Genomic DNA, 25406 nt, shown 5'->3' on the forward strand with positions numbered 1-25406 from the left:
ATGGCGCCTTGCTAGGTCGTAGCAAATGACGTAGCTGAAGGCTATGCTAACTATCGTCTTGGCAAATGAGAGCGTATTTGTCAGGTAGCATCGCTAGCAAAGTCGGCTGTACAACTGGGGCGAGTGCTAGGACGTCTCTCTAGACCTGCCGTGTGGTGGCGCTCGGTCTGCAATCACTGACAGTGGCGACACGCGGGTCTGATGTATACTAATGGACCGCGGCCGATTTAAAGGCTACCACCTAGCAAGTGTGGTGTCTGGCGGTGACACCACACTGGTAATACATCCTTCACTCTCATAACTGTGCTGTCCTCAGTCTCCAGTAACACACCATCCCCAAAGTTTCCCCTTCATCTGCCCTGTCACCCATCCTGATTCACATTTCCTTCACTGTGTGCTGCTCCATCCTTGGCTTGTGTACTTGCCATCCCCCCCCATATTCCTAGGTGGCAAAGTGGACACCTCACTCCGAGCCGCTTGTCACCCAGCACCAATCTCTCTCCCTTCCTCCTGCCTCTCTTCCCCTCTACCTACCCCACCTAACACAACCGCCATCCCAACCTTGTCCACCTGCCAAAGCAGCATTGGCACTGTTTATCTAACCAGACGGCACCATGTAGAGGCATAAGAGAGAGAGAGAGAGAGAGAGAGAGAGAGAGAGAGAGAGAGAGAGAGAGAGAGAGAGAGTGTGTTTCTCTTGATGACTCAATGCAGATGCTTTGCAGTGAATGGTCTCCTTTAATCCAGTGGTACTTACATATCCACATAACAAATAGATGATCTTCAACAGTGCCATCTGTCCTCATTCCATGACACTATGTGGATATTTGCAGACAGTGTGGTGATCTACAGTGGTACTTTTCTGCTTTTGACCACTGTAGGTTCTTCACAGATGCAGCACATGTACCTAGTAGTGATGATGGGTCAAAAGCATCTAATTGGTAGGACTGCAGAGTGGAATTCTTTGTATCAAACTAATACTTTTCTGTTTAAGTAATGTCTTAAAGCCTGTAGCATCACAGCAGGAACACCAATGTAGGAGATTTAACTGAAGTAGCAAACAGTTCCAACATGGATGCAGCAGTTTCAAGACTGTAGTCCGCATCATTCAGGATGTAACTGTCTGAACTTCGGTGCAGAGCAATGAAATATCTACTTTCAGTTCTCTGATCACAAGTGCAGTCGTCAGCTAACTGTAAAATACTGCTATTGCTGAAGACTGCTGGAGATAAGGAAATAAAAGATCAGAACAAGAGGTTCCATTATATTGTGGGATCACCTAACTTGATGACAATTATGGATAGGATTTTCTCAGATCCTATTTTTGTAACAAAACATACAGCAAATGCATTTGAAGCTATTAATTCATGGTATGTTGTCCTCTTTAGAATAAAAAGATGTGCGAGCATGGCATACACAAATGACTCCTAAAATAATAGGACCAGCTGAATGAAAGTTACTGCTATCATGTTGGAACATACCGATCCTCACATAAAGATGCAATTCACTGGAAAATGTACAAATACTTAAACATTCCTTAAGGATCAAACAGCATCAGTACCTTCTGGTAAAATTTAGTTAATCATACACATATGCTTACACTTTCATAACTTCCAGTTTATTCACCTTCGTAGTTTGAAAGGCGATTACTTTGCAGAATATGGTTATAGTGGTATATACAGGAATATACATTATAGCTTGATGGACAATAGTGAGGATACTATTAATGACACCATCATGATGGAGAAGTGATGACTGTATAGCAAAGAACTTGGGGAAGCTGTTTAGCTGCAGCACAGAAAGATTAGTATGCTTTAGTCCCTGCAAAACTGGTCGCAGTCTGTCCTAATCAAATGCTTCGATGCCTTATTGCTGAGAAAGACAATTGCTTGTAGACCTTTTCATTAAAAAATATTTTCTTCCACTGTTTGTTTTCCAAGTGGATCTACCATGGACTCAAAATATCTTAACTTAGGCTATCTCATGCCTCAGTTCTCCCAGTGTCTGCCAGTAACTAGCCATATAAAAGACCTTCATGAACTGCAGTATCCAAGAACAAGAACAATGTCAATTTCAATGATCTTATTTCAGTTGCTCTTCTTTTTTCCCCTAAAAAATGGAAAGAATGGATTGCTACTCACCAAACAGAGGAGACAATGAGTTGCAGACAGGCACAGTGGAAGAGAATTCTAGAAATATTTAGCTACCAGACTAAATCCTTCATCAGAGTAGAACACACACACACCTCCACATGAGGACAATTCACACATGAATGAGCACTATCATCTCCGTGAGCCTGATCAGACTTTAGTGTATTGAGATAACAGTGGTCATGTGTGAGTGAGTTGTGCTTGTAAGAATGTGTGTGTTTTCTATCTGATGAAGGACTTAGCCTGAAAGCTGAATATTTCGAGAGTTCTTTTTCATTGTGCCTGTCTGCGACCCAATGTCTCCTCTACCTGATGAGTACCAATCTACTCTTCCTGTGTTGTTGTTATTGCATCCTGGGTTCACCACTGTTTGAAAGACAAATTCATAAAACGCCAAAAGCGTATCAGAACTATGACATATTAACACGATAGTGCTCAATGCACACTTTGTCATATCTTAATGGTCAAAGTTGCTCGGCACTCAAAATGACAACATAGTTCAAGATTCCACTTTCATTTTGTCTAGTAAATGGAACTCCACAACTTACAGACTCTACACAAAGTGTTAAAATCACAAAGACACAGAGAGACTTTCCAGTATTGAACTTCAGCAATTAAAGTCCCAGTACTGCAGCAACAGGAACACTTAACAGAGATGACACAAAGATCTTAGCCTCCCTCTCTTTTTGTAACATTCATTCTGTTAACCTGAGCTATTCTGGTAACAACTTTCTTCATGATCACGATAACAAAGATTCTATGTCTTCCTGTGCATTTCTATGAAAACAACATCAAACTAACTGCCATTCTTTTCAAATTATAGATTTCAGCTTTGACTGTCAGATCTGGATGCCTCAGTTGGTATTTTCATATTACTCAGAGAATTCTATGTTCTCCCAAACCAAATCCCTTGTGAATTATAGGCACTGATAAACAATAAGGCACTTTTAAACAACGAAAGGTCCATGTTGGAATACAAACAATAGAATGAAAAATTATCCTTTTCATAATACTGTTAATAAAACCCTTTTTAAATATAAATTGGACAATTATGACCCCATAGCTTAAATTTCAAATAGACCCTGTTATTAAATTTAATCATAAATAAAGGTTAATACAAAAGTACATCGATACAAATGGCCATTCACATTGTAATGCTGTATCACAAATGTAATCGAAGGAGCAACTAAAGCAAACCAAATGTGCACGTTACGTGAAATTAAGCCCCACAAGAAAAATCCATGGTAAAACATCTCTTGAGTGTGATTATGCAAGCATGGTACAATGAACGAACACTCCTTTCCAGCTACAGCAGATGTACACATGGATAGAAGCTGATGGAAGCTATGGTGCTCAAAACCAGGCATTTTCTAATATACACACAAATTTTCATAATGTAGGCAAAATGAATTCTGAATATAATGTTTGAAAGATGTACTCACGTCTGGTGTGGTGGTGAGAATCTGCCATTTCCAGCTGGCTTGGGTGAGGATGGTGACAGGGCTTCCCTTTCTTGGGTTCCATGGCTGGCAGTTGATTGAGTAGAAGCTGATTCTTGGCTGTTTCCCACTGGCAATGTTAGGGGCAATCGCTGAAGTCGAGCCTTTGCTGGCATTGAAACAGTTCCACTAATTCTTTCGGACTCCAGCCTGTCACTGTGAAGAGGAGCTGCTAGCTTTCCATTCACTACTAGCTTCTGTGTGGAGCACCTAGCAGACGACCGCCCATCAGTATTCATAATTTGACCACTGGAACTTGAAGTCCTTTCCAGTTCACTCTGACAGGTTATTTCAAATGGTTTTAATGGCTGAGGTCTTGTGTACATTCGGCTACTGTTTCTGTAAATGGGAGTACTGCTTGTAGAGCTGTGCTGGCTAAAAGGAACAACATTCTTTGTGGTAGGATATTTATGGTGTTGTGTACTACCTTCACTAAACCTCTGGGTTAAATCACTACTGTCAAAAGACTTTTGTGGCATGTTAGTCACATCTTGTCTGTGCCTCTGCTGAAATCCATTGTCAAAACTTCTGGAACTAGTAAGATGCTTGGTCTCTGCATTTCTTGGGTTATTATGTTCATGGTATTCTCTTTCGAAATGTCCCTGCATTTGCTTGTTTGTATCAGACTGATGCTGATGAACCATGTTATTTTCGTGCATTCGGGAAATGGGAGAAACTGAGTCTCCACCACTGCTGTGCAGGCTCAAAGAAGAATGAGAGGTCTTCTGTTGTGAACTTAGATTTTCAGAAGATTTCAATAGCCTGCTATTGGATACTTTCTGCAATAAACTATCACCTTCAACAGATTTATTTCCTGTGCTACTACTCCTTAGGTGTTTATGATGAACTGTTTCTTGGTCCAGTTTTCTTGGAGAAAGCCTGCTATTGATTTTCAGAAGGCCACTGTCATCTGGCTTTTCATGTGGACTGTTCAGGTTAACTACTTTTCTTTGATTCACTGCACAGTCATTTAGTTTCTGTACTGAACAGTTGCATTCAGTATTTACATTGGCACTATTATCAACCTTATGGTTAATCATTGTATTTTCAGCTGAAATTCTATCACATATTTCTGCCGCTTTATGCACAGTGTGTTCACTCGATGCAGGGAATTCGTGGTTAGGCAGTGTACCATGTTTGTGGCACCTGTCATTAGATCTCTGTGAAGTGTACCTGTTGTGTGAAGGTCTCTGCACATGACTTTCTGGGTACATGTTGTCCTGCATTGCCGTTCCTGGATTTTTTGAAGAGAAGTACCGATACTCGTGATTTCTGGGAAGTGTTGTATTACCGTCACCATTATACCTGTGTGGAATGTAACCCATTTCAGAATACCTATGAATTATGTCAGAATTTCTGTAGTTCTGGAAATCATTTTCAATATTTCTGTGGCTTGTGGGACTCATATCAGAGCATTTCTGTGGAAGATTTGTTTCACTATGTCTCTGAGATGCCCAGTGGCTCTCTGCATACCGTGGTAATGAAGATGTACTTCCCTGTTGTCTCTGTGGATGTTCAGAATACCTCTGAGACCTGTAGCTGTCATGAAACCGTGACCTGAAATTGTAATTATCAGACAGTCGTTGGGAAAAATGGCCATGATATTTTTCTGACGAGTGTCCATTTTGTAAATAAGTATGATTACCAGTGTTATTTTCAGAGTGTTTCTGTGAAACAGCAAATGATGTACAATTCCTATTATTTACAGCACCATCACCTTGTTTCAAATGCTCTGAGCTATTATATGCTTCTGCCGAAATGACATGAGCTGAACTGTTGTCCGTATGATGCCTCTGACAAGAAGAGCTGCAGGTTAAATGAACATGTCCACCTTCTACTTGCTTGTCATTGCACATCTTACCACTGCTGGAAATTTGGGCTTTGCTAGGTCTTTCAGGAATCCTCACTTGTTCATTTTCAGCACTGGGTTCGTGGTACTCAGAAACACTGTCTCCTGGAGCTTGGTCTTGTGGCCTGGAAGATGATGGTAATGGACTTCCCTCCACAGGAGGAAGGTCAGCTGGTGGCGGTGGTAAGGGATCATCACAGGCAAAAACTTCATCTTCTACCATTGGGGGAGGAGATGGTGGAGGCAAATCTGGGCTCGGCAGACGGTCTTGAACGGGACGAGGAAATGCAGAACGCAAATGTGGTTTCTTTGGTGGTCGTTCAGGCACCCAATCATCGACAGAAATTGATGGGCCCATTATTAGTGGTCCTAGAAGGTCAGTCGATAGCGAACCACAACTGGAACTGAAAAGAAAAAAATATACATCAAACAATAGAAACTCCAGGTTGGAATATCAACAATGTAGGAGAAAGTAGATTGCTACTTACTGTAAAGCTTACATGTTAAGTTGCAGACAGGCACAATTAAAAGACACTTATACATAAGCCTTCAGCCACAGCCTTCGTTAGAAAAATAAAGACAAAGACCCATTGTTCATTTACCCAAGCAGGCATACCTCATGTACACATGACCATCAACTCCAGCAGTTCTCACCAGAATCCAAGCTGCCAGAATCGGGTGTTGTGTGTGTGAAGTGTACTTGCTTATTTGAATGAATGGTGAGTGTTTCTATTTTTTTTTTTTTTTTTTTTTTTTTTTTTTTTTTTTGACGAAGGCTGTAGCCGAAAGCTTATGTGTAAGTGTTGTAATTGTGCCCATCTGCATCTTAGCATATCATCTTCACACACATACTTTACATAGATTATTTTTAAATATTATAAAATTTCATTGTAGATTCATACATTTCTAATACAGTATCATATGTTTCTAATACAGTAAAGTAATATTTTGGTCCCTTCCTTCCTAATTTGGGAAAAATTGCAGCTGGCACACACACACATACTATAAAAGAGAACTGAATCACAAGCTTTGAGAATTTTTAAAATAAATTACTAATATGTAAGATTATTACTTCTAAATCCTTTTCTAATTCTTTAGTGCTTCCAATCCAGGGACAAAATGAGATTTATCTCTTCCTAATATCCGCATGTCATAACATTATTTTTATTTATTTCCTATCTTTCCCTTCCCTAATAATCCAAGTTATACAAAAATAAATTAAAATAAAAAAAATTGAAAGCAGAGATCTGGCTATATTTCTCAGTTCACTTTTCTACTGGTTCAGTTGTATATAGTTCAATGACTTTCTCAAATACTGTTGATCTTAACTTTTTGCTTTCATTTTATATTATATAACATAATGGATCATTCTGTGGAAGAGTCTTACATAACTTCATCTAACTGCATTTGCACAGAATAAAACTCCTTGTCACAAAACTACAACACCCACAAGCACAGGCATCAACGAGTGCTGCTTAATCGCAGTGGTGTCTTTGGTCATTATTTGTTTGTGGATATGTCTCCCATGTTCATAAATGAAAAATTGCAGCAGCTACAATATAATGTTGAAATATGTCAGAGATATGGGGTACCTATCTACAAAGTTGCTGCTCCCACTAGATGCAGTTACATTAGAGTAGTGTGAAAGGAGATAAAGGAAGTGATGTGAAAGGACCACATAGACAGACATGAGTTAATGAATGTGGAAGTTTTGAAAGCCTGTATTCTAATATGCTGCTCAGAATAAAGCTGTCCTCTCTCAGGTTGTTTGTTTTCAACACCATAGTGCGTTAGTATGAGTTTGGGAATATGAAACACTTATGCCATCTGTCGGCATTTTATAATAGTGCCCTCTGCAGCACATGTCTGTGATATGACTACCACTATACTGGTTGCCATGATATAAAGCTGTGTATGCTGAAGGTATTGTGTTAGAATTATTTTAAGTAGTAATACGTACCAACATATTGCTGCTTAAATCTGGGAGTCTATCAACAGATCAACTGCTACAACATGTTCAAGAGGGTTCTACACCGAAGGAGAAGATTTTGAGTGACTTAAATCTCAAAATATGATCTTACCAAACCACATTCAGCTCACGCAAATAAGTTGCGGCATTTCTGTACTTCACATGCATGAACATTACAGACTGGCCGTTTGTTTATGGTGTTACCTGATGCATGCATTTGATGGCAGAGCAATATTGTGCAGCTGATGTATTATTGCACATTGCGAAGGGAAACTGCTCACACTACAGGGCAGTACTGCCATACATTACAAACAGTAAGCATTCCTAAGGCATACCGACAGTGAACTATTGAACTGCAGTGCTGCCTCTTTCTAGCAGTGAACACCTATTGGGGGTATCTAGTGGAAATAGCAAAAACCACCCACCGTGACTGACAAGAAACGAGTCTCCCAACACTGCAACACAAGAGATAACACTATGAGTTTCATGAGCCAGATGAATATGTTCAATGTTTCTATGCTGGAATAGGAAACGGGACACTGTCAGAATGGCCTGCAGGTAACCATAGAAGAGATGAACACACTACATGATTCAATACAGGACTTACTTGATTACACTGAATACAAGGTTGAAACATAAGCTTGCAAGGACTATACAGACAAATGAAAATTTGCTATCTGAACGGTAGATGTCAAGCTGCCTACCATCAAACTACATCCTTTTTCAGATGACAAAGACACGTGGGTTTCATTCTGAGAGCAGTTCACAGCTTTCACCAACAAAAATCCAATGGGATTGTTTATGAATAAGCACATATTCCTCTGTGGGTGTCTAGATGGGCCACCCAAGTATTTGGTAGATGGGATTGTGTTGCGCCTGACACATCACATATGAGCAGATGAACCACATTTTGAAATCCAAATATGGGAATAGGAACAGAATTATCCAAAGTCACCTTAACTGTGTGGAGAACCTTAATGCTTCTACTTCAGGCAGTCCAGAGGCTCTCAACGCCACCTACACTGAGTGTCATAAGAGGATCCAGGCACTACGACTACTTGGAGAGGACGTGGATACTTATCTGAGAGTGCTCACCCACAGACTGCTATATGCATTCCAGAAGAAATTTGCAGACATTGGCTTATCCATGCACAAAGGCAAAAGATTCAAGACAGGTCTCTTACACATCTTATGGAGTTCCAAACAAAAAGGTTGAATGAACCATCACTGCATGCAAGATAAGTGGAGATGGCATTCCGCAGTAGAATTATGGCTCTGTGTGTCTACTTTTCATGTGAAGATTAAAATGAAGGTGACAAAAAGAAAAACAATAACATTCAGAAACTTTTTGTGTGTACTGCGAGGAAGGATGCACAGGTGCCAAGATTGAAAAAAAAAGTTGTCAGCTTACAGGTTATAATGCATATCCTGAAGAAAATGAAATGCTGCTGCTTATGCTTTAGACGTGACCACAACAAAAATCAGTGTTTTAAATGGAGAAAGGCATCCTATGCACAATGTAAGGAGGAGTACCACATTTCCATCTGTAATAGACACCTCCAGACAGTGAACAAGATTGAAATGATGACCTCCAACTTCAAATACCTGCAACTGCTCATGGAAGTATCAGAGGACCAACTGGTAGGAGTGACACCAAGCCAGTCAATCTTTCTAATTCAATGTCACTGAACCCACAACTCTGGAGATAACAACCTCTGTGTCATCCTACATTTCATCCCACTCAACAAGTAATGTCCATTTAAATAAGATGGGATATTCCATCAACATTCATATATCAGTTACAATGTTCGAAAGCAGCAATAAATTCCCACATCAAGTAACAATACCATAAGGTGTAGATGACATGGCCTTGAGGGTGGGTACACAGCTGGCAGATCCAAGAGAAGGCTCTAAAGATCTCTCTATTCCAGTCTTGATTGGAGTTAATTACTATTGGAAAATTGTGACCTCAGAAAAACCAATTAAAGTGTCAGTTTCATTGGTTCTTTTCCCACAATATTTGGGTGTGTTCTTAGTGGAAGCAGAACTGGTATTACGGTTAACCAGCCAACCAACTTCATTGAGGGTAGGTTCAGTGAAATGCCTAACGATTCACTGCACCACTTTTGTACCTTGGAGACAACTGGCATAACACAGCATCAAGACTCAGCATTGACACCCATGCACAACCCTGTCTCACAGGAGTTCCAAGAGTCATATCATGTGGAGAGTAGTCACAGAGTTGTATGGCTACCTTGGAAGAAGGTTATTCTTTTCTCCAGCAACTACAATACTGCTGAAGCACATCTTTGTACCTTATGAAACAAGTTGCAATGGAATGAAGAAATGAAGCTCATTCATCACGGGGACATGTCAAGCCATACTAAGAGGGACCAGGTACAAAACAAGTTGAGTCAAATGAAGAAATGAAGCTCATTTGTTGTGAGAACATGTCATACTACATTAAGAGGGCTCAGACAGAAGTTGCACCTAAGGACTATACAATTAGATACATATTTTACCTGCCATACCATGCAGTGAAGAAACACAGCATTGAAAAAATTAAATACAGGATCATGTTCGACATGACATCACAAGATGCAGACTACCCAGCTTTGAATGATGCCTTAGAAACAGGACCTAATTTACTGCCAGACAACTTCATAACCTTGTTATGATCCCACAACTTCCAACAGGACTACAGTATGATGTGGACTAAGTGGTACCTGTATCACCATAGATGATGTGAAAATGTATTGCTTCAAACATTTGCCATTTGGACTTCCACCAAGCCCATTTCTTTTCCAGCAATTATGAGGGAGCATCACTAAACAATGAAAAATATCCACAAATGTCAGTACTCACAGAGAAGTCTGCATTCGTGGATGATTTTGCAGCTAGTGTGAGGCTGCAAGTGTTTATTATGAACTGACAGCTCTCTTCCTGCAAATAAGGCTTCTGCTTTCCAAACTGTTTACTAATTTGAAAGACCTGAAAGCAATATGGCATGCCAAAGCCCTTGGAACCAAGTTTGCAGAGTGAGTCTTGGGAATCAACAGGAAAACATGAGCTTACTCTGTCTCCACTGACGACCAAAAGATAGCTGAACACCTGACTGACGATTTGGCTACTTAGAAAAATGCTCTTCAAGCAGCAACTGAATTTTATGATCCTCTTTATCTGGTCACACCCAATGAGAGAGCTGCTAAACTAATATTCCAAGACATGTGACTGAAGTATCTTGCATGGGAGAAAGTTTTGTCTGTAAATTTTGCACATAATTGACACTCTTGGGTTTTAAAACTTGACTGCTTGTCACCATTGCACATTCACAGAAGAATATGTATAACATGCCCAAGTGACTCTGCAGCAGTGTGTAGGTTCTGCATGCATCTGAAAGAGCTTATGGTGCCTTTTTTTTGTATGGTCAACTGGTGAAATTGGTTACACAGCACATATTGTTTGCACCTTGGCACCAATCAAAGAAAGTACCTTACTTAGGTTGGAAGTGCTTGCCACACTAGTGAGCTCACAATTCTTTCTTTACTTTTGTAAGGTTTGGCGTTAAAAGAGCTACTCTGAGGACTGACTCAACAGTTGCCTTGGAATAAGCACGAAATTACAAAAATGTATGGGAAGCCTTCATTTGTAATAGGGTGACAAAAATACTGACCTGCATTACACCCAGTCAACAGAGGCACTGTCCTGGAAATCAAAATCCTGAAGATCTCCTCACATGGTGACTAGAAGCAGATCTGCTAATAATGCTTGACATCTGGTGGTCCGGTCCAACATGGCTTTCAGAAGACAAGCACGCGTGGCCACTGGATATACCAGATTGACCTATATTAATGCCAGAGGCCAACCATCGAAACAAATGTCACTATGGTCACTATCACTGAAGCCTTATTCACCACCACACATTCTGTTCATACTGCTGAATACTGCATATTACTGCTCTTGTTATTTCAATTTATTGAAATCACACAGAACAATCTGTGTGCTCTGGAATAACAAAATGCCTGTACATGTTAGATCAGAAGAATTCAAGATGAACTATTCACTGTTGAACTATCTGGTTTGTGTAAGGGGGTACAGTTACACAAAGCATCAAAGATTGTTCAACACAACACTTTCCTGTCTGATGGTGTGATTTGGCTCAGTGGTGGGTTCCAATGTGCAGCACTGCCCAGCTGAGACAAGCATACAATTATCCTGGATGGATGTCACTTCATGGAGCTTCTGATCAAACATACACATGTAAGACTTCACCACCTCGGTGTACACATTGTGCTAGGAGAGCTGCACAAAGAGTTTTGGATACTGTATGTACAACATGATGTTAAGAGAAGTCTTCACTCCTGGCTGCCCTGCAAGATAATACACATATATGAAGAAATGGAGGTTCCAGTACAACTGGACAGAGTTCGACCTGCATGACAGTTTGCAGTAACAGGCATTGACTGCACTTGTCCATTAATGGTAAAATTGAACACCAAACCAAGCAGTCAAACATGGTTCAATTCACATGTGCCACAACATGTGCAATTCATGTTGAGCTTGTCACTGATATGTCCACTGATAGATTCCTGATGACAATGCAGCATTTTGCAGGACCCAGAAGCCTACCACTCACTGTTTATTCAGACAATGCTACACCATTCCATTCAGCAAATACAGAACTGTCAGAGCTCTTAAAAACATTGAGCACACTGACAAACTGTGGTACTGTGCCCACCATGGGGTATCCTGGAAGTACATACCACCACGGTTGGCTTGGTGGGACCCTGGTGAAATTTAACATAGGTTCTATCAAGCTTTGCTTGAGGAAGGTGTTTCATCGCTCTCAGGTGGGTGCAGAGAATCTAAACACCATTTTGATAGCGACAGAAGCTGCAACAGATTAGAGACCCATCACTCAAGGTGAGAGTGATATGATGCTGACACACGGTCACTTCCAACATGGCAGCATACTGGTAACTATTCTATGTTGGACAGAACCAACAACTCTGAAGGATCTAGCCAAGTTGCTCAGACTGAGACAAAGGGTCAATGAGGGCGTTTTTGACATAGATGGAAAAATGAATACCTCTTCTCTTACTACTAAGAAGCTACCATGAGGTGATGGATATTAGTCAAGAAGAGAAGCAATAACTGTTCTGCTGCAGGAAGATATCAAATCGTGGCACTTCTGAAAGAATGCAGTGGTGGAAGAGGTGTGCCATGGCAGAAACAACAAAGTAAGATGCACCACTCTCCAGCTGTCAGATGGAACAAAGATCTGTTGATCAGCCTAGCTGGTCATTCCCCTTGACATCAACCAGAGTGGGAAATAAGAGACTCTTACACTATCTGTTGGCATTTTGTAGCAAGCAACAGACTGTGCTGCCCTCTGCAGCATGTGTATGTGGTGTGCCAACAACTGTAATGGATACTTTGAAATAAAACTGTATCCTATGAAGTTACTGTGTTTGAGTTTCTTTAAATAGTAGTAAGTAGTTGTATGCCTGATCCTTTTGGATGTGGCAATCCCTTGCCTTCCTACCATGTAATGCAATTACTAAAATTGTTGTAGGGGGATCTACAGTAAAAAAATCTTGAGCAATAGGAAAATTTTGGGACCAACTAAAGACAAAACGCATGGATCTGTGGTCACATCTTATTTTATTAGATCAGACCAGACCACAAACAAAAAGTAAGGGCAACTTGGCAGTCTGGCATCAAGTGTTCCACTTTTGGTTCCACATAATATGTGTAATATTTTTTAAATAATTTTAAGCATCTGTTAAAAGAAGAGATGCTCTAAAGTAGAACTGATAAATGAAGAGGCATACAATGGTTTAATTAAGTGAATACACAGTCATGTAAAGAAAGAATACTGGAGGAAAAGGAAACAAGTGAGAAGGAACTGAAAAATTCATAGTGCCCCTATGAAGAAAATAATAATTAAGAGATACTAATCAATGTTGGCACCTGCTATTACATATGAAGCTGCTTTATATACATGGAGCTGAAGATGTGAAACTTCCTCAAATTAAATGAATTCATTTACCTGTGTTGATGCCTTGGCCCATCTTTCAAGTTGCCAGCTTCATTTATGATTATTTCTCTGGTAGCTGCCATCTGAAAAGATATAACATACTAAGTTTACATTGAAGTTCTTCTCTCTCCCTCACCCCCATTCTCTCCCTCTTTCTCTCCCTCTCTCAAAATTAAATAAGTATGGGAATGTTGGTTTGAAAGAATAATTTTTGTTATAATCTAATGAAATGAACTTCAGTATACAATGCGTTTTAGAAATTTACAGGACAGTTATGTTGTATTGTCAAATAGTGTACTCTTGTAATGTGAGGTACATTCTCTGGTGTTGGCAATTATTTAATGTTCCACGTAATACATGTGTATGACTAGATAATAAATTAATGAATGGTACAAAAGCTGAGCAGGCCTTAATGTTAAATTCAGAATGCACATATGTGTGTCTTGTTCTTCTGCACTCTCATTTAGTGGAACTAAATCTTTTCCATACATGAACATAAGTTCTCTGATGATCTGATGTTATCTTCTCTGTTGATCAGGTACATAAAATTGTCAGTGAGATGTAGTATGGTGGAAATTACCACTGATTTCATTCATTTTTGTAATGTGTCAAATATAAACTTCACCATGAATACAGTAAGGCAAGTTACACTGAACAGATGGCAGTGACTGACATAGTAATGAACGCTCATCAAGATAATAACTTCATAGCCTTATCAGTTCCATTGAAATGATATGCAGTATTTAAATCTTGTACACTGCTTCATTTTTAATTAGTGTTGTTGGTAATGAATTCTTGGCATGTAGTGATCGGAAGTCCATCTTCTTCAAAGCCGTAGAATTTGACAATGGCTCTGGGTCAATGTTTGTATCACCATTGAAATTTCCTCCCATGGAGTTAATGTTGATGCCTCCTCTTTGCCAACAATCAGTTCATCTTCACGTAAGTCCACATAAGTATGTTTGGGCTCAAAACTGTCATGATAGGCTTTTGAATAGCCTGTACAGCTTACAAAAATCCTTTCTTTGCTTCTATGAAAAAACTTTCCTTCATTTGGTGATTTAGCCAGGATGCCAGCCTTTCAACTAAATTTACGAATACGAGATAGGTTAGGTTTTCTCTTCAGCCACTTCTCATATGGAGCTCCACCAGACAGTCCTTTAGTTAAGCAACAATTTCTGATGTAGTTAGTAGTGTTGATAGCTTCAGCCCAAAATGATGGTGGTAGTCCTGACTAACAGCATGCGGTGAGCAATTTCACCTTTGAACAGTTCTTTCATTCAGTGACATTATTCTACTGCAGTGTGTATGGAAATGTTAGGCACTGCTATATTTCTGCCATTATGATGACGGAGACCACTCTTTCATTGCAGTACTCCTTACCGTAGCCTGATTGAAAATATTTAATTATATGACCAGTCCTTCAACTGGGTTCCTGAATCCAAAAAATTTATCGACAACTTCTCCTTCACATCGAAGCAAGTGGACTTGACATCATCTATTGTAGTCGTCTATAAAGGATACCAAAACTTTTGCACCACCTCGAGATTTTTCTTTCATTGGTCCACAGGTACCAGAGTGGATTAACTCCTTAAGTTCATTTGAGTTTCCTTCTCATTTGGTGAAGGGAGTGGACATGATTATTCCTTTAACGTATGTAACGCATCTATTGACATCGACATCACTGAATTTCAAACCTGTCACATACTCACCTTCGAGCATTTTGATCATATCTTTTGAGTTCAAGTGGCCTAATTGAACATGCCAGATTTGCATATAACTTTTGGCTTGGAAAAGATGCTTGCCTTTGTACCACTTTATTAAAAAAAAGTGTTACCCTCTCTCTCTGCAGTCATACTGATTCAACCATTATTACCTAGTACATCTGCACGAGTTTTATCAAATGTAACTGTTTGGTTATTGTCCTCAACTTTTGCCACTGAAATGAGATAAGTTCAGAGTTTTGGCACATATAAAGAGTTTTTTAGTGTTATGGAGTTGGCGCCACTGCCTGTGGTTGAGATGCATATGTCACCTTTAGCTGTTACTTTTGTAGCACTACTGTCTGCAAGCATTAAATTCTCTTGCATTTCTGTCACATGTGTGAACACTTTTGGATCATTGCATGTGTGGTAAAAGCACTTGTCTTCTTTGTGTCCCTTCTCATTACAAAAGTTGCATCTGTATGTTGAGGCAATTTTCGCTTGTTTCTGCATCCTTGCTTTGTATTATTTCAAGGTTTTTAATTTTAGTATCTCTACACCTGGTAGATTGTCATGGGATTCAATAGCACATCCAGAATTGTAGTAGTTATCTGAAAGACTATAGTGCAGAATTACTGATGACAGATCAATGTTTACGTTAACATCCATTGCTTGAAATTCATCCACAGCATCAAAGAATTAACGAAGTTATTGTGCTGTCATCACTAAGCTGCCAAGCAGCATTGCTTTATGAACAAGTCTTTTGATTGAATAGGCTGTTTCGAGTTTAATTCATACCTAATGTAATGTAGTGCAGTTCTTTACTTGCTTCAGCTCAGTGGCCTGATGTATGAAATCAGGTCTTCTTTCACTATGTCTCCCACTAGCTACGCTTTGTCTGCAGCTTCTGCCGCAACAAGAACTTCATGTTCACCAGACACTGCAATTGTGTTAAATCTCCAAATACATATCCCGTGTGTCATTTTTGAAAAGCAGAGCTTCACCTTGTATTCTCCATGTATCATAAATCATTATCATGTGACAACGTTCTTAGTTGAAATCTGTGTGCAGCAATGCGGCAAATTTGTCATTTTAATGAACTTTTTAAATTCTTTACATTTAAGATGTCTCAGTCTGGCACACATGTTTAATCTGCCAGCAAGTTTTGTATACATTGTCTAGCTATATTAATTCTGAACCATTAAGCTTCCAATAACGAGTAACTATACCACAGGCTAAAAGCCAGAAAAGATAGAAGGTTGCAATGGCTGATACTCACTTCTACATAAGACACTCCATTCTTTGCTGCTGATTAGTTTTATTCTGAATCATGCTATTCTTTGCCAGTTAGTTAAGTTCCACCTCGTGGGTTGTTACTTGTGAATCAAACAGTATCAGTAAGTTAGTGACGTGTTCCACATACAGCATACTAAAATCTTAAAAAAGAATACTTGTATCAAAGTGGCTATCACGTTCTTAAGCATATGTATTGTCACCTATACGGGTATATTAATTTTGTTCTTCAGATTTGTAGTGGTTAATCTATTTCCATTAAATTCAGGAGTTCCCTGCAAGAATACAGCTGCAGTTTTTGTACTGCGATATGTCAGTGTCGCACATCAGGTATTATGCATGAGGAATATACAAATGCTGTAATGTTCCATTTTCTTCTCAGCAAATTAGATTTTGATAAAACTCTTTAAAAAAATACCTTTACTGCTACAAAGTGTGCAGCAGTTCTGATGTTTTCTCCATTAAGTCCATAAGTATAGTTTATGAGTGAGCTTGTAGCATACTTTAACTGCCCGAATTTGCAAAATGAGTCTAACAAAGATCAACAGTCAGATTATTGGCCTGAGCTAAAGTCACAGATTCTCATGAGACCTATTTCTCCAAAGAAATTCCAGCTTGTGTTCTCCTGAACTGCAGAATTCATCCTATGGGCTTTGTTGAACAAACCTCCAGTGTGACATCACTATGAAATAAAGAATATCAAAACAGTTGCATGAGTTGTGATGAAGGAGAGAAAATAACCAAAGGATCCTGCCATACTTAAGTTATCAATGCATATTAACATACATACAAACAAGTACAATATCAAGAAAGTTAAAATGTATGACAAACAGAAAATATAAAATAAATCAATGAGTAATTTTGGTGCCAACTACAAAAATTGCTAGAAAATTGTGCTTTTGGGACTTTTCAATAGACATGAAAGCTAAATCCATACTGAAATCACAGAGTTACATACATTTATTCAAGAACTGTATATTGCGTCACAGCAGAAGATTCAAACAGTTTTAAGCAGCTCACTTTTTGTGTGTGGACTGTATAAAAAAAATAAAACAAACTTATTTACAATTAAGGTACTACTGTTCCCACTTGCAAAGTGAAAACTCTTGTGAGGTTAAACCACAATCATTACAGCATATATGTAATGAAATTAACAGAAACCTCAAGTGACACACAAATGCTGATTTGTTTGAAACAGAGTCCAAATTGTGTTATGACACATCAATTCATGTAGCACACACCTGCTGACAACTCTTAACAATTATATTTCAATTTCTCCATGACTTGGAAATGTAGCTACATCAGACAAGGAAAATTATGTTACCCAATTTGGCCATTGAAAAGCTGGTTTCAAGGGAATGGACAGCACTAGAAGGCAACATGTGCACTCTGCAACAGGATGAATGTAGATATACAGTGAATATATACAGGACACCACAAACATGTTTAGATTCCAAAATAGTGTTTAATAAATCTGATGCAAGAGAGAGAAGGAGAGAGAGAGAGAGAGAGAGAGAGAGAGAGAGAGAGAGAGAGAGAGAGAAGGCAGTCAATGACTTTAATTCAGTATCAAGAATGAGTAGTGTTCATATGAATATAAAAGGCCAACAGTTTTCTTACAGCTGCTGCCCGACAGATACTGACCTCTCTCCAGGATCCACCTGCATAGTCGGAAGCAGACGAAGCCCTTCGAGAAGACTGCATGCTCGCAGTTCGAGGTCTTGGAGGTGGCTGCGGGGGTGGTGGTGAGTGCGGGCCAGAGGGTGTAGGTGGCAACTGCTGAGCTGAAGGTGGAACAAGAGCCAGCTGTGGTTCAGAACGCCACGCTTGGCTTCGCGCTGCTGCTGCTGGCTGGGCGTGGTGCCGCTCGTAGAAAGACAGCAGAGCTTTCTTCTGGATGGCCTTAAGTGTGGGGTCCGACACTCGGTGGCGTTTCTCTGGGTCCAGGTAAGTGTACTTTGTCTGCTGCTGCAGTTGTTGTTGCTGCTGGCGTTCCAGCTCACTGATTCGCTCTGCCACAGATAGTGAAGCCTGGGTCGGAGATGACAAGGAGGCTGACCTGCAAGTGTAAATTATGTTTGTAAGCACACTGCCTATCTTCAATAAAGCAAAGTTGAGCTTGTATTACCAAATTTCACTCAGATGACATGTACAGAAGAGATATTAAGCAATTACTTGAAACTGTGCTATGACATGTCTAATTTCTGAAATGTAAATAAGGAGAAGAATGTGAACATAAGAAAATTAACTGTTGTCTTTGCAAATAATTTCATGACTGTGTGAATTAAAAAGTGTATAAAATGACACAAATAACCATCATTTATCACAAACATTGTGACACAACATAATTAAATACTGTATGAGTGACATTGTAATAATTCCACTGGAACTAAAATTTATATTACATTTATTCTTCCACTACCAGATTCATATGTCACTCATTATCAAGTGCTACCTGTATGAAATCAAGCAGAGTTAGACTATGTTACTACATCCAGTACATGAGGTGATAATCTTTCACAAAGCGGAACAAGGAAATGCACGAATTCTTCAGAGGAAAGACAGATATTTAGAAGTTCAATTAAACAACCTGAAATTTTTCACCAGACACATTTCACTTTCATTTATAATGCATCTTCTGAGAGTCATTCTGTAAATGTAAATAATGTCATGACATTTTGGTATTTATTAGATTGGTGCAGAAGTTTGTAGCATTTTTATTTTGCATGTCGGTATTCCAGTTGCTAAGGGTTTATTTATCGATTGTCATTTTTATTTGTAGTTTACATATTGTCAGTTGGAAATAGCTGTGGACACTAGAAAATAGAGTTCCAAGTGGAAAACTCAGAACATTTCCAACACGTTCTTCTGTTTGAGTTCAAGAGAGGGGTGACAACAGTGGAGGCAGTCAGAAACATTTGTGCCATGTATGGCGATAATGCCATTGGACAGAGCATGCCAAGGAAATGATTTTCTCATTTCAAGGAGGATTGTTCTCACATTTGTGATTTTCCAATGACAGGAAGACCTTTGAGGTTCGATGACAATCATTTAAATGCATTAATTCACAATTACCCAAGTCAGTGTACTCAAAAACTGCAAATGTGATGATGTGTGAGCATTCCATCTTCGTGAGACATTTGCATGCAATGGGGAAGGTTCAAACATCGGCTGTATGGGAACTACAAACTTTAAGCCAAAATCATAAAAAGCAGCAGACAGCCATGTGTGCTTCTCACCGTTTGCTCATCATCAACTGGCTCATGTGACCACTCCCGTGCTGTATCATTACTGGTGACGATAAATGGTGTATTTAGGCTAAAATAAGGAAAGTTCAAATGGCTCTGAGCACTATGGGACTTAACATCTGAGGTCATCAGTCCCCTAGAACTTAGAACTACTTAAACCTACTAACCCAAGGACATCACACACATCCATGCCCAAGGCAGGATTCGAACCTGCGACCGTAGCGGTCGCGCAGATCCAGGCTGAAGCGCTTAGAACCACTTGGCCACACCGGCCGGCTAAAATAAGGAAAGAAAGGAATGATTGAGCCCAAACAAAGCAGCAACTCCCCATACAAAGAACTGCCTGCCTCCATGAAAGATAATGTTGCGCAGCTTGTGGAACAGTGATGGTGTGGTGTACTGTGAATTGCTTTCATGACATGTAACCATCACTGCTGATATTTATTGTTAACAATTGAGACGTCTTACAGACACAATCCCAGAACAATGGTCAGTAAATCTGCATGAAGTGATGCTACTTCATGATAATGCCTTCCGGCATTCTGCTAGACTGACAAAAAACACTATACACGAGTTGAGTTGGGAAGTCATTCTGCACCCAGCTTATTCACCAAACCTTCCACCCTCAGATTTTCACCTTTTCCGCTCTCTATCAAACAATCTTCAAGGAATTTGCGTTACAGATGAAAATACGCTCTGAACATGACTTGGCGAGTTATTCGCCTCAAAGCCAAGGATTTCTACACTTGTGGAATCGAAAAGTTACCCCACTGCTGGCAGACTGTTGTAAATAGTGAAGGAGAATTTATTACTGATGACTAAAGTCTCTGTTACGTGTATCTGTTGTATTTATTAAACTTATGAAAAAATACTAAGAACTAGTGCACCAGCCTAATATAAATTAAAAACTATACACATTTATAAAATTGGCATGCAATTTACTTAGTGTTTTTGGCTCATATATACATATTTGGATGTGGGGTGGGGGCATCAGTGTGAGTATCAACAAATGTAAATTAGAGGAAATGTTGAACAGAATATGGGGGGAGGGGGGGGGGGATTATGGGTGGAGAGATTAGTGGTTAGAGTTCTGAAAAGGGGGGGGGGGCAGGGGCTACAGAGTGACTATAAGGCAAACAAGTGGAAGGGGGGGGGGGGAGTTGTTGCGTAGGTGGAGCTATTGTCATAAGTTTGTAGATAATATTGTACTAAGTGGGCCATTAATTTAAAAAGTGTGTGCTTTGCCAGGTTCATCTGATCACTTATGAGTTGCTTCTTTTCTGTTATAGTTTTATGAATGTAGTAGTTTTCTTGTACAGTGAGGTCTTCTGTTGTTGTCCATCTTCATAACTTACATGTCTGTAACTCTGGTGATAATTTTTTGTTGGAAAATATGTAGATCAAACAGGAGAACATTTGACACAAAATACAAAGAGTGTACAAGAGCATGGAACTACAGGACACAACATTAACTTTTACAATACACTTACACCACCACCACCACCACCACCACCACCACCAACATAAAATTACCACCAGAAATACAGACATCTCAATCTCAATCTCAATGACAATCAACAATAAAACACTTCCTCACCTTAACAGATTACTGCCACATTCATTAAACCATAACAGGAAAGAAACAACTCATAAATAAATCAGATCTACGTGGTAAACCACAAACTTAATTACACTAATAGACCACTCAGTATAATATTAAGGAGATACATATGACCACAGCTCTACCAATGTCCCCGACTCACTAGAAACCCCCACTCCCCCTTCCCCCACTTAGTTCCCACTCACTGCTACCATCATCTTCTCCTACCTGCTTTTCTTATAGTCACTATCCCTCTCTTCTCCAAATCTCTGCTCAGCTGAACATCTGACACATCTCTGTAATTATACTCATGTGGCAAGAAGGAGAGAGAGAGGGGGATGACAGAGGATGCATTTGTATTTACAAGGCAGTGTTTTGATGCAGTGAACAAAATGCAGTCAGTGCATTTACTGCGGGAGACTATTAACATTATACAGCATGTTAAGATGAGACTTCTACATCTACATATTCATCATTACTCTGCAATTCACAGTTAAGTGTAAACCAGAATCACTTTCAGACTACTTCTCTACTGTCCCAGTCAAGAGAGGCATATGGAAAAAATGAACACCTAAATATTTCTGTGCATGCTCTGATTTCCATTATTTTATCATGTTGGTCATTTCTCCCTATGTAGAAGCGAGTCAGCAAAATGTTTTGGTATTCAGAGGAAAAAGCTGATGATTGCGATTTCATGGAAAGATAGCGCCACACTGAAAATTGCTTTTCTTTCAATGATTGCACCTCAAATTGCTTATCATATCTGTAACAGTCTCCTCCATTACAAGATAATGCACAATGATATGCTCTTCCTTGAAATTGTTTGATGTCTTCTACCAATTCTATCTGGTAAGGATCCCACACAGCACAGCAGCCTCTAGAAGAGGGTGGAAAAGTATAGTGTAGGCAGTCTCTTTGGTAGAACTGCTGAATCTTCTAAGTGTTCAGCTAATAAAACATTGTACTTGTTCACTTTCCCCGCAACATTTTCTATGTGATGGTTATAATTGAATTCATAATTGTAATCCCTATATATTCAGTTGAATGTACAACCTTTATATTTGTGCGATATATTGTGTGACCAAAATTTAAAGGAGTTTTTTTAATTCTCATGTGGAGGACCTTGCACTTTTTATTAATCAGGGTCAATGGCCACTTTCTTCACCACACAGATACCTTATCTAAAAGTTTTGTAATTAGGTTTTATCTTCTGATGACTTTGCTACAATGTGTATAACAACATCATCTGCAAACAGTCTAAAAAGGGCTGCTCAGTTTGTCTCTTAATGCATTTGTAGAGTAAGAACAACAGAAGGCTATAACGCTTCCTTGGGGAACTCCAAATACAACTTCAGTTTCACTAGATGACTTCCTATCAATTACTAAGAATTACTTTATTCGTAGCTGTATGGGGAGCAAAATAACTGATGATGGACGAAGTAGAGAGGATATAAAATGTAGACTGGCAATGGCAAGGAAAGCGTTTCTGAAGAAGAGAAATTTGTTAACATCGAGTACAGATTTAAGTGTCAGGAAGTTATTTCTGAAAGTATTTGTATGGAGTGTAGCCATGTATGGAAGTGAAACACGGACGGTAAATAGTTTGGACAAGAAGAGAATAGAAGCTTTTGAAATGTGGTGCTACAGAAGAATGCTGAAGATTAGATGGGTAGATCACATAACTAATGAGGAAGTATTGAATAGGATTGGGGAGAAGAGAAGTTTGTGGCACAACTTGACCAGAAGAAGGGATCGGTTGGTAGGACATGTTCTGAGGCATCAAGGGATCACCAATTTAGTATTGGAGGGCAGCGTGGAGGGTAAAAATCATAGTGGGAGACCAAGAGATGAATACACTAAGCAGATTCAGAAGGATGTAGGTTGCAGTAAGTACTGGGAGATGAAGAAGCTTGCACAGGATAGAGTAGCATGGAGAGCTGCATCAAACCAGTCTCAGGACTGAAGACCACAGCAACAACAGCTGTAATTTTCAGACCTGTAGTAAATATTTCAGAATAGAATTCAGTCATCAGTTACAAATATATTTTTATTTCACTTTACCAGTTAAATTAATTTCTCATCTTCAGAAGCCTACAGATGTATTTGTGACTGATGAATGAATTTTATTCTGAAATTATTACTAAGAACTGTGACCTGTTTAACAGGAAATCTTGGTCCATTCAAATTTGATTATTAGGAATAGTGTTAAATCCTTCAAAGTAAAGTCCTTTTGACATTCTTTCTTATAATGACAATTTGTCTGAGACATACTGTTACTACTGGTAGAGATTTGAATGAAGTTAAAAGTGCAATGTGTCTAGGTAGCAAAATATGCAGCAGTGTGTAGTAACATTGATAGCTAAATATGCAAAATCACAGAAAATGGTTAGGAAAGACAGATGGAGAGGAGGATGGCGTGTGGCAACATGAGAGCAAAAAGACTTTGTCTATTACCAGCAGTATTCTTCTGTAGAAAGAGTCTTATGGCACTACTGGCTGTAAAACAAGGCAAGTTCACCTACATAATGGAATAGAATTAAAGAACTCTTTATTTGCACTGGTTGATATTTTTTTCTTTTTGAAGCACAATTGTTACTTCTTAATTGTTCTTTTTTATGGACACCAATGCGATACAGCTTGTAGATTGTGATGACTTGTTTCAGTAGTTGACAGTAAAAGAGAGTGCAACCTGTCATCAGCATGTATCTTAATCCTCTCAAATAGCCTCAATTATTCCACTTGTTTCAATGCTACCAGATCGCCATCAGCAGTGTCGCAAACATCTGCACCATGAAACATTGCAACGAGTTTATTATGGATTTAAAGAAGGACAATAGTACACAATCTTGTAATCGCAAACTATTTATAACTACATATTCTTCCTTTGTTGGCAAAATGAAATTTTCTTGCAAGATTCAAGACAACTATCTTTAGAGTGAGTGGCACCACAATATTACACATTAGTGACTCCTGCCAAGAAAGGGGAAGGCTATAAACAGTGTTTGTATAAATGTAATAAGAATATTGCAATCTTGAAGCACAAGTTACATATAATTTGAAATCTAAGAATTATATGTTTGTACACTGCATGGAATGAAGGTTGTTACTATTTAACACATAATTTTCTTTGATATTTGGATGACAGGAGTTGGTCTTTAATTTGTGATAAAAGAAAAAGCTAGGAATGTGTTCAGATAGGTTGTCTGGAGATAGAAAAGTGTTCAGTTACCTGTGGGGTGGAGACGGTGGCTGCTGGGGAGAGCCCGGCGGTGGCGTTTGCTGATCACCCGGCTGCACAGTGTACGTGCTGACGGGGAAGAGGCGCAGCTTGTGGCTGTCGGCATTGCCGTTGCCTAGGTAGAGCACAGACTCAGAGTGATGGCGCTGCGGTGTCTGGACACGCGCACTGTGGGCGACAATGAGCTGCCGGTGCCGACCCGGGCCCACAGGTGGCTGCGGGGGCGGTGGTGCCGAGGAGGATGCGACTGCACTGCTCGCCACGCTCACGTCGCTCAGTGAGCCGTGCCACTTGAGTGTCTCACTGCTGGACGCACTGCCAGAGCTGGTGGTCACCACACTGTCACAGCGCCCGCTGCGGGATCCGCTCCCGCCCCCAGCGCTACTCCCGCTGTCCCGCTCTGGAGGTTCGTCCCAGGGGGCCGCTTGTGGATGTGCTGCGCTGTCTCGTCGCAGCCTGCAGTGCCCCGTATTAAACAATTAGTGTGGGATATACGTCACATGTTGACTGTTTGAGTATTGAGGAGAACAGCAAAATAATATTTTTACCAAAATTTTTAATCATGATAGAAACAGTAAAAAATATTCAAATGAAATTTTACAAGGCGATCCATCTCATATTGCTGTGTATTCCGTATAAATTTAACTTGTATGAGTTGTGCTGTAGCAGAATAGTTGAAAGTGTATTAAGTAATGTATTAAAAACAGCTGACAATTTTATTAGGTACTAAATCCCCTGATATTACAAAATTTAACCATCCAAATGAGTCTCAGACAATACTGTGAATTCAAGTGAGCAGAGTGATCGGCAAAACTAA

At 39.5% G+C, this 25406-nt stretch overlaps 1 protein-coding gene across 1 annotated transcript in view; it reads right to left on the reverse strand.

Moving 5' to 3' along the window:
* LOC124613745 overlaps positions 1-25406 on the reverse strand; it is a 220269-nt gene that overhangs the window by 154299 nt on the left and 40564 nt on the right. The window contains exons 6-9 of the mRNA XM_047142462.1: positions 24581-25045; positions 18148-18562; positions 13520-13590; positions 3593-5902 (exon numbers count right to left, since the gene is read on the reverse strand). Of these exons, the coding sequence (XP_046998418.1) occupies positions 3593-5902; positions 13520-13590; positions 18148-18562; positions 24581-25045 (3261 nt within the window). The remainder of the gene's footprint in view (positions 1-3592; positions 5903-13519; positions 13591-18147; positions 18563-24580; positions 25046-25406) is intronic.

The sequence above is a fragment of the Schistocerca americana genome, chromosome 4, assembly GCF_021461395.2.
Source record: "Schistocerca americana isolate TAMUIC-IGC-003095 chromosome 4, iqSchAmer2.1, whole genome shotgun sequence".
In the NCBI taxonomy this organism is placed as follows: Eukaryota; Metazoa; Arthropoda; class Insecta; order Orthoptera; family Acrididae; genus Schistocerca; species Schistocerca americana.